At 35.8% G+C, this 14,473-nt stretch overlaps 2 protein-coding genes, 1 long non-coding RNA gene and 1 other non-coding gene across 4 annotated transcripts; 3 read left to right on the top strand and 1 right to left on the bottom strand.

Annotated features, from left to right (window-relative positions):
- The first annotated feature begins 5,433 nt into the window (after nt 1-5,433).
- On the top strand, nt 5,434-9,559 carry LOC138899599 (uncharacterized). Its single transcript, XR_011411334.1, has 2 exons — nt 5,434-5,639; nt 8,997-9,559. It is a non-coding gene; the product is annotated as an uncharacterized lncRNA (long non-coding RNA).
- Nucleotides 5,564-6,851, top strand: LOC104097132 (uncharacterized). Its single transcript, XM_009603657.4, has one exon. It carries the CDS (start codon nt 5,833-5,835, stop codon nt 6,739-6,741), a length of 909 nt encoding a protein of 302 aa, XP_009601952.1. The 5' UTR covers nt 5,564-5,832; the 3' UTR covers nt 6,742-6,851.
- Nucleotides 9,560-10,462: 903 nt separating the features above from the next.
- LOC138898677 (uncharacterized) lies at nt 10,463-12,455 on the top strand. The gene is made up of 3 exons (XM_070184758.1): nt 10,463-10,554; nt 10,748-11,093; nt 11,637-12,455. Exons 1-3 carry the CDS (start codon nt 10,463-10,465, stop codon nt 12,453-12,455), a joined length of 1,257 nt encoding a protein of 418 aa, XP_070040859.1.
- Nucleotides 10,914-11,020, bottom strand: LOC117276083 (small nucleolar RNA R71). Its single transcript, XR_004506303.1, has one exon. It is a non-coding gene; the product is annotated as a small nucleolar RNA R71 (small nucleolar RNA).
- Nucleotides 12,456-14,473: the final 2,018 nt, after the last annotated feature.

Raw genomic sequence — 14,473 nt, 5'->3', positions numbered from 1 at the left:
AACATTAGCACAACTACCATCATCAATAATCAAAGAACACACTTGATCTTTAATCTTACATCTTTCATTAAACAAGTTCCCTCTTTGGTTCATATCTTCAATCATTTGTACACTCAATACTCTCCTAACAACATACAAAAGTAGATTAGGAGTGTCATATTCTACCTCACTATCACATTCGGCCTCCTCTTCTTCACATGATTCTCTACTTTTTTCTCTTTCATAAGCTTCTTCCATAAGGATTATGGTTCTTCTATTAGGACATTTACTCATTTTATGACCATATCCTTGACATTTGTAGCACCTATTAGAGTTAGGATTTTAGAAATAAGGTTTAAAATTTGTTACCTCCCTCCTTAGCCTCCACCTTTGGTTTGCCTTTGTCATTTTGTCACTTGGAGTCAACTTTTGACTTGTTGTCATTTGAAAGAGATTGCCAAATTTCCTTGTTTTTGCTCCATGGAGTGTTGTAACTTTTACATTTGCTTTCTTTGAGTTTCCTCTCTTCTTGGAGTTTATTTTCAACTTTGATATCCCCTTGAAGTGCTTCATGTATAATAACACATTTGTGCAAAGTTATTTGGCTAGAGATTTCATGCTTAAGCTCCGCCCAAAATCTAGAAATCATGAGTCTTCCATTATCATCAAGATTGGATATAACCCTAGTTGTCTCCAACTCTTCAAAGTAAGTCTCCACATTCTTATTTTCTTGCTTCATGTTGTAAACTTTTGTAAGCAAGTCATTCACATATTCTTCGGGCACAAATCTTGCTCTCATAACCACCCTAAGAAACCCCCAAGAATCAATAGCAATATCTCCATTTCTATTTCTATCCCATTTCTCTTTCTCCCACCAAGAAGAAGCATAACCAACAAGTTTAGAAATGACATGCTTGAACCTCTTTGTATCGGATATATTGTTAACCTCAAACATCCTTTCCATTTGTATTTCCCATTCTAAAAATTCCTCTGGGTCACTACTTTCCTTGAAAGTAGGAAGTGAAGTCTTGATGTTATTAAGACCCCGATATTCTTCGTCTCCCTAACTTCTACCATGTTCTTCATTACCAATATTTTCATCATAAGCATCATTCAAGTTTCTACCTTGATAATTCCTACCATGCCTTCCACCTCTCCCTCTAAAGCCTCCTTGTCTATTCCTTCTAGGTTGGACTCTAACCGGTTCATCATATTGCTCGTCATAGTCCAAATCATCATCAAAGTTATTTTGCGGTTGTTATGGCCTAAGCGGGGTTGATGTTGATGCTTAACTCTTGCTTGTCTACCTTGTGGAAGTGGACCTTATCTTGGTACTTGATTATTAACACCTTTTAGTCCAGTTGTTAAAGCCACTACAATAAGAGTTATTTTCTCAATTGATGTGACATTATGTTGGCCTATAAGGCAACTATATGTAAAAAAATATATTTCTTCATGGCTCCTTATAAAAGGAAGTTTACATGTTCCAACCTCCAGGATTCATTGATCCCAAATATCCAGATCATGTGTGCCTACTAAAGAATATCTTATTCATCTTGGTTTTAAGTGCAATCGAGCAGATTCTTCTCTGTTTATTCTACACTGCAAAAAAAGGATAGTACTTCTACTTATTTATGTAGATGATATCATTTTAACAGGAAATAACTCTAAGCTTATTTCTGAGATAATTCAGCAGCTTGGAAGAGAGTGTGCTATGAAGGATCTTGGTTCCTTGAATTTTTTCTTAGGCATTGAAGTTACATACTTCACATGGGGTATTCAACTAAACCAAAGCAAGTATGCACCTGACTTGTTGAAGAAAACTCATATGCTACATGTTAGAAAAATGAAGACACCCTTAACTCAAGAACATGGACTGCAGGAAGTAGTTGAAAATCCAGTTGATCCATCAATCTACAGAAGCATTGTTGGTAGTCTGTAGTATCTTACACTTGCTAAACCAGATATAACACATGCAGTAAATCTAACTAGTCAATTCATACATAAGCACAATAAAGTACATTTACAGGAAGTAAAAAGGATACTTAGATATATCAAGGGTACATTGGACTATGGTCAGAAATTTATACAATAATCACCTCTCATATTATATGGTTTTTCAGATGCAGATTGAGCTAGTTGTTCTTAACAAGGAGATCAACTACATGCTACACTATCTGCCTAGGAGCAAACTTCATCTCAAGGTCTTCAAGAAAGTAACATACAATAGCTAGGTCTACTGCAGAAGCTGAATATAGAGCATTAGCTTCCACTACGACTGGGCTAAAATGGATCACCTATATCCTACATGATATTGGCATGTACTTGAAAACACCTCCAATACTATTCTGCGACAATCTTAGTGCTCTTTACATGACTACAAATCTTGTCATGCATGCTAGGACAAAGATGTAGAACTTGATTATCATTTTGTGAGAGAAAGGGTGGCACAATGACAACTTGTTACTTAGTTTATGCGATCCAAAGATCGGCTTGCTGACATCCATACAAATGCCCTCCTTAAGGATCAATACACTGCTTTTCGAGACAAGCTAGGGGTAGTGAAAACACCCCTCACTAGGTTTAGGGAAAATGTTGAAGATATGGATAAGAGTAAGAAATATATGTTTCTATCTAGTTAGTTATTAATTGATATTGATAAAGATACAAGATCTTTACACAAGATCTTATTGTATTTGAGGTAGAGTAGAACTCATTGTATCCTAGGAAGAGTAGAACATCTGGGCAGTCATTTGTTTATGCGTATAAATATACGCTTAGTGTACTCACTGAAATATACTGAATACATGTATATTTTCTTTTCTTAAATAACTAAGTTTCTACAGTATACAATGTATTTTTAGGTGTGGCCTCCATATTGAAGTAAATACAGTGTATATAGTATTTTTCTTGGCCGGAAGATGCCATCTCCGCAGACTTTCTTCTATTCTCTACTATTGAGTCAAATACAATGATATAGTATATACATTATATTCTCATATCTGGTCGGATTTCGAATGGTAAATACACGAGTGTATTCTTAGATATGGTCGGATTTTTGTTCGTCTCTGGTGACGTGAAGCCTGGAAGCCTGATTCTCATATGTGGTCGGATTTCAAATGGTAGATACAGTATATACAGTGTATTCACAGATCTGGTCGAATTTTTGTTCGTCTCTATTTCGAGCGTAAACACAATTTATACAGTGTTTTCCTTGGCCGGAAGACACCATCTTCGGCGAATTTTCTTCTCTTCTGGAGTCATATACAATGATACAATGATTGTATGTATCACTATATTTTAGTGTATTGTATGCAAGTGATACAAGCTGGTAACAATTTAACAGTATTTACGAATTGTAATTAGGCAAACTATAGTTACATATAATAATTAGGCTTTAAGTTGTAGTGCTTTATGAAAATTCCTCTTATCTTGTCATGACATATAAAGGAAACAGAACGACTCGACATCTCCATTGCAAGATTTATTTTCTTGTGATTCATATTTGGTAAATTGAAAAATGCTGAGAAAAAGAATTAATAAAGAATATAAAGTCATTAGAAAACAAGAAGACCACATAGGAGAATATATAAGACTCGCATAATAAATACCAGTTACAATCATAGAAGCAACAGAGATCGCACATAATAGTTTTGTTCAAAATCAACTTCTGTTCCAACTAATTATTATTCTTTCATTTGGGACAATATATAAAATGACTCAATAAAATAACTTTTGTTTGTCTTATACCAATAAAATCATTCAGGTTTTCCAAATTATCCTACAAATTAAAATAACTCCTACAATATGTCAAGCAATAGAAAATGACATAAATGATCCCTTAAGTTTAAGAGGATTAAGCATTTCCGTTTCATGTTAACACTGACAGTTAAAATTAAGGGCCAATCTCCTGGGGAAGATGCTGTGCAGTTTTCCGATACTTTCCTTTCATATTCCAAATAAAGTTTCCCAACCCTGAACCACAATTCACTCATAGTAAAAGTAAATTTTCCATATTAATATATGTACACCATTAAATACCAGCCTCATGTCTGTTCCAGTTAAGGATTTTGCTGCACATGGCCTTCATTTTCATATTCCAATTTTATAGTTGGACTCATTGAATATTTTTATCATCCCATCCAAGTCCATATTCCCAATAAGCTATAATTCATTTTGGCCGCTTAAAATTTTGATGCACCATTATTTTCCATCTATCATTTTTTTTTCTTTTTTTCAGATATTTTTCACAAAACCTGGGATTGCATCCCAGTAAAAGGAATTTATCTTGATCAAAATTATTAGTTAACATTGAGAATTCGATCTGAGTTTGATGCAAAATTGGGTTAGGACTAATTAATTTAATCAGCCGTCCCGTCATCCATCTAAAACTAATTAAATTATCAGAAGTTGTAAATACCCTTTAGTAGCCATTTATATTTTTCTTGTTTCACTCAGTATTTTAGATACGAGATCTATTTTAGATGTATTTAGCAAAAAGTAATAGAGGTCCAACTGATGAGAGATTTAAGTACTAGACATGGCGATTTGAATTGTAATTTCTTGACCTCTAAAACAAAATGAGATTTTGGAAGTAAACTAAAATTGAGTCCTCCATATCCTCAAATATGGTCATATTCCATATTCCAATATGTACAGTTTCCTTAGCACGTGATAGTCTTTCTGTTTTCTTTTCTTTTTATCTGTACCTAATATGCTTTTTTAAGATTCATGTTTGAAATGTTGAAAAAAAAAAATACTCCTGACAATATGATTTCTTTTCTATTATATCCCATGCTCTCATTCTTATTTCTTCTTTAAGAAATATGTCTAGACACTGCTAGGTTTTTTATTTTTTAAACATTACTTTAGTTTATATCGACTATCTTCGAGTTTATCTTAATCTTCTACTACCTCCGTTTTAATTTATATGAACTTATTTCCTTTTTAGTCCGTGCAAAAAATAAAAACTTCTTTCCTTATTTGGATGTAATTTACCTTTATGCAATGATTTATAATCACACAAAATATATATGTCTCATTTTACACCACAAATTCAAAAAACTTCTATATTTTCTTAAATTTCGTGCACAGTCAAATGAGTTCATATAAATTGAAAACGGAGGGAGTATTAAACAAAACAAATTTTAAAAAAACATAGTTGGAAATGTTAGTTTAACATACTACTATAACTTACAAGAAAAAATTTAATTTAACATACTATAACTAAAGCCGGTATTTTGATACTATTTTTGTATATACTATATATATAAATCTCTCTACTCTTTATATTATATCTCTATTTTTTAGCGTTTATTTTCATTTTCAAGGAACACAAACGATATATGAAGGTCAATGCATGTTTCATTTGCCCAAAAAAGCTTTATTTTTCCTATTTATTTTCTTAAATTTTCTTTTCAAACTTTTGCCCCCACAAATCCTAATCTTTTTCACTTTTTACCACCGCAAAATTTGGCCATAATCTAAAGAATAACTTGTCTTTTCTTAAACAGTGGATTCCCTTGTACTTTATAAACAACACTGCACCCATTTCCCTTTCAACTCCTTAAAATCATATACCCCACTTTTAAATAACTCCATTAGAAACCTCCTTGCTTCAAAGCTCTGAACAATAAAACACAAAGTTCAGAGCTTTTAAGGTACGTAGTTTTCAACTTCCGTTTTGGTTCATTCTGGTATGCTTCACTTACCCTTTTCCTTTCATATTTCAGTTGTTTTAATACCACAAAATGGAATCTTGAACGGACATTTTTTGTGATGTTGTATAATTAAGGGTGTGAAAAAAAAAACAATCTTGTTTTTATCTCTTATCTTCATTGTGCTGGCAAAGAAATGAGGGACTTCCCATCTTGTTTTGGTGAAAATGGGGTTCAAGTTGCTGATGCTTCTTGTTCAGCTGTTGGGGGTGTGACTAAAACCCCACAGAATTTAGTCACATGTGTTTATCAGTGTAAACTACTTGGGAAATCTTGTCTGATCACTATTGTTTGGACCAAGAGTTTGATGGGTCAATGCCTTAGTGTTGAAATTGATGATATGTCTCATCAGTGTCTTTGTAAAGTTGATGTAAAGCCTTCTCTCTTCTCCAAAAGAAAAGGGTCAAGGTCTTTAGAAGTAAATTCTTGTAAAATTGACCTACATTGGGACTTTTCACTAGGCAAGTTTGGATCTGGGCCAGAGCCTATTGAAGGGTATTATTTAGCTCTAGTTTGCAAAGGACAAATGGTTTTGGTCATTGGGGATCTGAGGAAAGAAGCATTTAAAAAGACTAATGCAACTCCTAGTTTTTCAAATGCAATGTTCATTTCTAAAAGAGAGCACATATTTGGGAAGAGGGTATTTGGTACAAAGGCTCAATTTTGTTATACAGGTCCAATTCATGACATTACAATTGAATGTGACTCTAATGGCATTGACGATCCGTGTCTTTTGGTCCGTATTGACTCTAAAACTGTAATGCAAGTGAAGCATTTGCGGTGGAAGTTTCGCGGTAACTATACTGTTTTAATTGATGGACTCCCTGTTGAAGTCTTTTGGGATGTTCATAACTGGTTGTTCAGTAGCAATTTTGGGAATGCAGTGTTCATGTTTCAAACTTGTTTATCGGCCGAGAAGTTGTGGACCACACAAACTTTGTCGGATCTCTCTGTGATGCCTTGGTCTTACACAGAGAGTTTCAGCAATTCCAAATCATCTGGTTTGGGTTTTTCTTTGGTTTTGTATGTTTGGAAGAACGAGTAATTGGAGTGTTCTTCTAGTATTCCCAACAAAGATATATTTTTTAAGATCTTGTTTGTGAACTTGGTTGAGTTAATTTCTAATGAATATACTTTTTTTTCCCCTTCTTTTTACCTTCTGTTTCATCTTCATGCTATGATTATTTGCATATGACCTTTTATCTTACTCCGCAAAAGAGTCAATTTCTTTTTATTACTCGTTGTCATCTAATAGTATGAGTAATAATTATGTCCATAAAGTAGAACTTTCCTTTGAGTATAAGCAAACAAATCTGCATCATTTGAGACTAATCAGTGATTCTAGTCCGCTGAGCTTGTAATGATGGTAGTCTTTAACATCATAACTTTGTATAAGCCAAAATTAATGAGTGACCTACCTAAACAAAAGAATTTTAATTGTTATTGGCACATTGATTATGTTCTAGCTTCTTGCTGAGGTAGAGAAGGGATAGGTATGGAAAAATTTCAGGTAATTGACCTAGATCTTTACAGCTTTTAATATACTATCTCTTGGTGAGTGTGTGTATGTATGTATGTTTAAGAAAAATGTGGGGATTTGTTATATATATTACTTTCAGGTTTTTAGATTGTTGTCTTTGGACTTATGTTAAGAGGCTTCTATAGTAAACCATAAAGTTATAGGGTCATGAACATTATTAAGCAGCTTCTATGTAAAAATGGAAAAGAAAACAAATCATGATTGAGCTTTTCTGTAGAAGCGGATTGGATCTCCAATTAATATCTTATAATTGCTTAAGTTATTGCAAAAGGTTCAAGCTCTGCGTGGTAAAATGTGAAATGACTCCTCAAACTGGGAAAAACACCTATAACCAAGTCCTGTGGAGAGCCCCGAACTTGAAAAGTTTGTGATATGGTTTCGAATTATGTATCCCATCTTAAGCTGATGACTGTTATGATAAATAACTTGGTCGCTGATTTTAAACTTCTTACTGTAACTTGCTGTGAGATAAAGAACATGAACATTGCATACTTTTGAGTTCAATTGGTCTGCAATTAGATCTTTAGGTGCAAGAAATGATATCTGGTTCAGAGATTTGCTGGTATAATCTTTTGAAGTAGCAGTGGCACTGAAATGGAATGACATCCATAAATTTGATTGTTGTGTAAATGAAAACTGGTGATTTTTTATTTCAATTTTCTTTTTCTGTTACCCCATTTCAGTGTGAGAAACTTAGTGGTGAAGAGACTTGAATCTTGATCATTTCTATCCAAACATTAAGCCATCAAGTATATGTAATTTCATATGCTGTCTCATTAAGTTTTCCGATATGCAAATTTATACGATTTTATATTTTCTCCTTGAGAATCTGGTGGATATCTTGTCTCTCTGACTGGTTTGCTTGTTTAGGCCTTAACGGTGAGCTGCTGCATTTGATTTTCTCATTTTTCCTTTCTTTTACTGTCTTTTAAGGTTAGCAATGTCATCCAATGATTCCTGGAGGATAACTTTTTATCTCCAAACGTTAGATCTGTTTGTCCTGTTGCATTAGAAGTGCTGTGATTCTAGGCAGCCAACTTTACATGGAAGATTTCAGCATTTAGACTTCACAAAAATTTAATATATTAAGAAAAAAAAAACAGTGAAAGCTTTCAGGATTAAAATATTAAATCAATTAATCAATCAAACTAGTCGGGTTAGCTACGTGCTTTGAACCCACACGATAACCTGTATGGCCAAACTTCTCCAATTCTAGAAGCATTTGTTTTTTTTACAAAGTATTTTTTTTTCAAAGTTGAAGTGTTTGGTCAAACTTTTAAAAGGAAAAAAAATGCTTTAGAGGAGAAGCAGAAAAAAATAATTTCTCTTCAAAAGCAGTTATTTGAAAAACACTTTTGAAAAAAATACAATCAACAAGACAAGCTCATCCTTGTTGTATTCAACGAGCTCGACACACACAAAAAAGTTGTCGGTCCGTATTCATAAGTCAACTGGACAAACTGGGATCAAATAAATCTCAGACTAATTAAGTTTATAACAACGAAAATTCGATTCCAATACTAATTATTTGTTGTTTAAGCGAATTAAGGGTTGCCGATTCTGTAATCTGTAAATCTAAATGAGCAAACTGAAACAACATAAATCTAATTGACAAAAGAACTACATACCAGGAGTTTAGCTTGATCTACTGATGTGTGGCTATAATTCCGTAGTTTCGTACATTATTTGCATTGCATTTTATATGCTTTAATGATAAACTACACTTTAATTGTGCTTAACGGAGTCTATTTTATGTGTAGGTGAATTGGAGATGAAAGTAGAGAAAAAAAGGATACTTACAAGTCGAAAGCGTGCGCGGGAGCAGTTGAATAGGAGAAGCTGGCGAAGCCAGGCTTGTAGCTGGCGAGAGACCTGGCGAGGCGAGGCAGTAGGCGAGATCGAGCAGGCCTTATACCTGGCAACGCCAGGCCTGGGGCTAGGTCCACCAGGCGTTATGCCTCGCGAGGCTAGGTTTGGGCGTGTACATTCTGAGCTTTGAAGACTTATTTCGTCTCCGGATTTGACTAGGACTTGGCCTACACGTTTAGGTCTTTTCCTACACATATAAATAGACCTAAATATGCCACTCTTCAGTACTTTTGCAACCGGAGGCAAGGATAGCTCATGGAACAACCGTTGGGAGTCAGACTCATCGATTTCTATATCTCTTTATCCTTACTTTGTAATTTAATTATGCAAAATACTTTGGATATTGTGATTATGAGTATGAGTAGCTAAACTCATAATCTAGGGTTTTAATGGAACCTATTGGAGGATGATTTTCCTGTTACATTAATATAGATTTGCCGTAGTATTTTCTCTATTTGTTCAACTATATTATTATTGTTGTTGATTGAAGGGTCCTCAATCGACTGTGCCTATTTAGTGTGTATTACTCGAAAGAGAGTGCATATTTAGGTAGTTGTTGAACAACATCACTCCAAACGTATATGCGGGATCAATATGAAGGGTTTAAAGGTGAGATTAGGGATAACAAAATCTTGGTGCAATCCGAGTGAGCCGTAATTAATGCCAGCTAGCGTAATTCGGGAGAATATGTCTAGTAAATTGTAGTAATTACTCGGGAGAGAGTTAAGACAGTCAGAGTGCTCATGATCGATAGAGAAAGCTTAGGCAAATTTATAAAAAACATAGCGGAAAAGATTCCGACAATAGGAGAAATCATAACCTTAGATCATTCCAATTCTTATCTACAACCCGTAGTAGTTAGTTATTAATTATTGCACTTTTATTACGTAATATTTAGTTAGTAAACATCCAAATTGTCACTTAAATATTTCTGAAGATTGATTGCGTGAGTTCGTGCGAGTTTAGTAGGTATGTTTGATAGGTTAATTTTCTGTGGGATTCGACTCCGGACTTATTAGCCGAAATTATTTGCAACGACCGCTTAGACCTTTTTATAAGGCATAGTTGGACGTGATCAAATTTTAGCGCCGTTGCCGGGGAGATAACGGTGTATTAATTGTAGCTAAAAGAATTGCTAGAATTCTTAATTTAGTCAAGCTTCTTCATTTTAAACCAAATACATTAAAATTTTAACGTTTGTAGTCTTGGGTGTTACAGGTGCATGCCTAGGAAGTCCTCGAGAACTGGTGAATTGTTCGAAGCATTATCAGATCATGAGAAAGTTTTCAAGGCATTGAATCGTGCAAATAAGAAGGACAAACATCAATAGAACTCAACAGAACGAATTGAACTAGACATGGATGACGTAATAGAAAATCCAAATAACAGAAATAATGCGAATGACCCGAACAATCAGGGTGTGGTGCCTCTTGTGCCAGAAGCAGCCTTGTATGATTGGGCATAACCCACCGTCGAAAATCTGGCAACCGCAATTGCAGTCCCTCAAATACAAGCGGAATCATTTTAAACCACAAACAACATGCTACATTTATTGCAGAACAAGGGACTGTTTTCAGTGTCTTACATTGAAGATCCTCAGCAACATCTAAAAAACTTTTCTGTCGATATGTGTCACACAAAGGCAACTTAATGTGACACCGGAAGCAATAAAGTTGTTATTGTTTCCATTTTCGGTGACAGGAGAGGCTCAGACGTGGCTCAATTCACTTCCCATAAACTCCATCACTACTCGGGAGAAATTAGTCAAGAAATTTGTAAACAAGTTCTACCCACCCAATAAGACTGCCAAACAAATTGATGAGATATTGAGCTTCAGGCAGAGAGCAACAGAAACACTACAAGAAACATGGGAGAGGTTCAAGGGTATGCTGGTTAAGTGTCCACATCATGGCATTATAGAGCAAATGTTGGGGCAGAGGTTCTACATGGGATTGGCAGACAGCTTAAAGGCCAATGTTGATGCTTCAGTAGGTGGAGAATTTTTGAGCAAAACATTCAGAGAATGAAAGATCCTAATTAATAAGATGGCCCAAAACTCAGGATGGATGACAAGAGACTCTACAATCACTCTTGTAGTTCATTCAGTAGCTTTGGACCCAAACAACTTCATAGCTGAAAATATGGCCACTCTAATAACGCAAATGAGTATTCTTACCAAAAATATCGATGAATCATGCCATAAGCAGCAGGTACACATAGTAGATGCAACTAATGGGGGCTTACGTACACCATGCATTAACCAACCATATGTTTGCTCATGGAGTGCGGAAGGTGAAAACCAACACTATCAGGAAGATATGAACTATGTAGCCAACTATGGGGGACAGAGGCAAGGTGGTCAGAATTGGGGGCAACAGAATCAACAATATAGACCGGCACAACAACAGTAAAATAACAGCAACAATCCTGGAGCTATGCGACCACAGGGTCAAGTGGTGCCTTACCAAAGGCAACAAGGTTACAACCAGCAAAATAAGCAGTTGGCTTATCAACAACCTTAACAACAACAGATTGTGAGACAAGATGATGGGTTCACTGAACTTAAGGGAATGATGGACAGCAACAACAGAATGTTGCAACAACTGATTGGGTCCTCTGGAAAAATGCAAGAGAGAGTAGACTCACATGAATCAGTGATAAAGGGTATTGAGGTTCAATTAGGACATATTTCTATGGATCTAAACAATCGTCCCCAAGAGACGTTACCTGCAGATACACAAATCAATCCAAAAGATCAGGGCCTGAAACAGCTTATGGTAGTGAGTCTACAAAATGGTAGAGACCTAGATCTGGAGGAAGAGATTGCTCGCGAAAGCCGACCTACTGAAACACTTGTTCCAGTACCCATTGAGATCGATGATTCAACAGGGTTAATTGAGGTGACGATACAACATGCACAAGAGAGCACAAGCAAAGAAAAAGAGGTTGCGAAAGAGACTGAGGTAGCACAAGAAACGATAGTAGAAGCAGTGCCTGAGCAAGATAAAACTCAAATCACAAGAAAGAAGCGACCTCCAGCACAATTCCCGCAAAGATTAGCAAAATATCATAAGGACGAGCAATATAAGAAATTCATGGAGATGTTGAAACAAATACAGGTGAACATTCCACTGATTGATGCGTTGCGAGAGATGCCTGGTTATGCCAAAATGATGAAAGATTTAATGCCTCGAAAATTCCACTTCCAAGACCTGTCCACACAGACCTGTAGTGCAGTCATGACGAGACCCATAGCTGAGAAGTTATCAGACCTAAGGAGCTTCACAATCCCATGCACGATAGGAAGCTATGCTTTTGCTAAAGCATTGTGTGATTTAGGGCAAGAATAAACTTGATGCCCTTGGCTATCTACAAAAGGTTAGGCATAGGAAGAGCTAGACCCACGTCTATGTTACTACAGCTAGCCGACCGGATAGTGAAGAGGCCCTCTAGTATCGTTGATGATGTATTAGTCCAGGTTGGAAAGTTTGTGTTCCCAGCAGATTTTATCATTCTAGACTGTCGGGTTGACGAGGAGATTCCCATAATTTTGGAAAGACCATTCTTGGCCATTGGAGAGTTTTAATTGACTTTGAAACTGGAGATCTAAAATTGAGACTAAATGATAAAGAGATAACATTCACATAAATCTATGCGGCGACCAAGTGAATTTGCTAACTGCTCTCTAATAGAAGCCGTGGATGTAATTTTGGAGGAGGAAGATGAGACCTTGAACGCAAAAGACCCTCTAGCAGCCCGTCTCTTGAACTTAGATGAGGTAAATGGAGAGGATTTGGCGGAGAGGGTGCTGGCTCTTGAAGGCCAAGGGTTTTGGAAAAGAGAGCTCGAATTTGAGCTTGTAATGATGGTAGTCTTTAACATCATAACTTTGTATAAGCCAAAATTAATGAGTGACCTACCTAAACAAAAGAATTTTTAATTGTTATTGGCACATTGATTATGTTCTAGCTTCTTGCTGTGAGGTAGAGAAGGGATTGGTATGGAAAAATTTCAGGTAATTGACCTAGATCTTTACAGCTTTTAATATACTATCTCTTGGTGAGTGTGTGTATGTGTGTTTAAGAAAAATGTGGGGATTTGTTATATATTACTTTCAGGTTTTTAGATTGTTGTCGTTGGACTTATGTTAAGAGACTTCTATAGTAAACCATAAAGTTATAGGGTCATGAAAAACAAATCATGATTGAGCTTTTCTGTAGAAGCGGATTGGATATCCAATTAATATCTTATAATTGCTTAAGTTATTGCAAAAGGTTCAAGCTCTGCGTGGTAAAATGTGAAATGACTCCTCAAACTGGGAAAAACACCTATAACCAAGTCCTGTGGAGAGCCCCGAACTTGAAAAGTTTGTGATATGGTTTCGAATTATGTATCCCATCTTAAGCTGATGACTGTTATGATAAATAACTTGGTCGCTGATTTTAAACTTCTTACTGTAACTTGCTGTGAGATAAAGAACATGAACATTGCATACTTTTGAGTTCAATTGGTCTGCAATTAGATCTTTAGGTGCAAGAAATGATATCTGGTTCAGAGATTTGCTGGTATAATCTTTTGAAGTAGCAGTGGCACTGAAATGGAATGACATCCATAAATTTGATTGTTGTGTAAATGAAAACTGGTGATTTTTTATTTCAATTTTCTTTTTCTGTTACCCCATTTCTCTGACTCAACTTTTCGACAACCACATTCAATCTCTTACCAACTATCTTTCTGGATGTAGATGTCATTGTATAATGAATAAAATAAAATTTAGGAGTTTGAATTTCTTACAACTGAGCTCTACCACACGTTCTAGAGTAAGAAGAAAAAGTGAGAGTCCTAAATGCCCTATAGCCTCCTGCTTGTAAGTGTGGTGCACAACACACCCATAAACAAGACTCTACTAGACACGGCTTGTAGACTCCTTAGAACAGAACTGCTCTGATACCACTTCTATCACGACCCAAACTGCAGGGCCGCGACGGGAACCCGATGCCTTACACAACCGAGTACCAACGTAACATATCTTTCTTATCTTACCGTCATGGGTAAGTGGGCCAAAAGGGTCGTCATGAGGTAACGGGAATAAAACATAAGGGAATACTAGACATAGGACGACCCAACATAATATAAAACTTATACATGTGACATACGAGCCTATAAGGTCGACATGATCATTTGTATACTCAAAACATAGGCCAATAAGGCCATACAAGTATCCATATACATGATATTTGTCTACAAGCCTCTAAGAGTACATAAATGTCATAAAGGTCGGGACTGGGCCCCCCATACCAATCAATACATATTCGAATCATACTAACCAAATAGGCAACTCCGGAGCAAGTGGAGTACACAAACACCT

The sequence above is a fragment of the Nicotiana tomentosiformis genome, chromosome 9 (assembly GCF_000390325.3).
Source record: "Nicotiana tomentosiformis chromosome 9, ASM39032v3, whole genome shotgun sequence".
Lineage (NCBI taxonomy): Eukaryota > Viridiplantae > Streptophyta > Magnoliopsida > Solanales > Solanaceae > Nicotiana > Nicotiana tomentosiformis.
The sequence above is the reverse complement of the archived record's forward strand: the minus strand, read 5'-3'. Positions and strand labels throughout refer to the sequence as shown.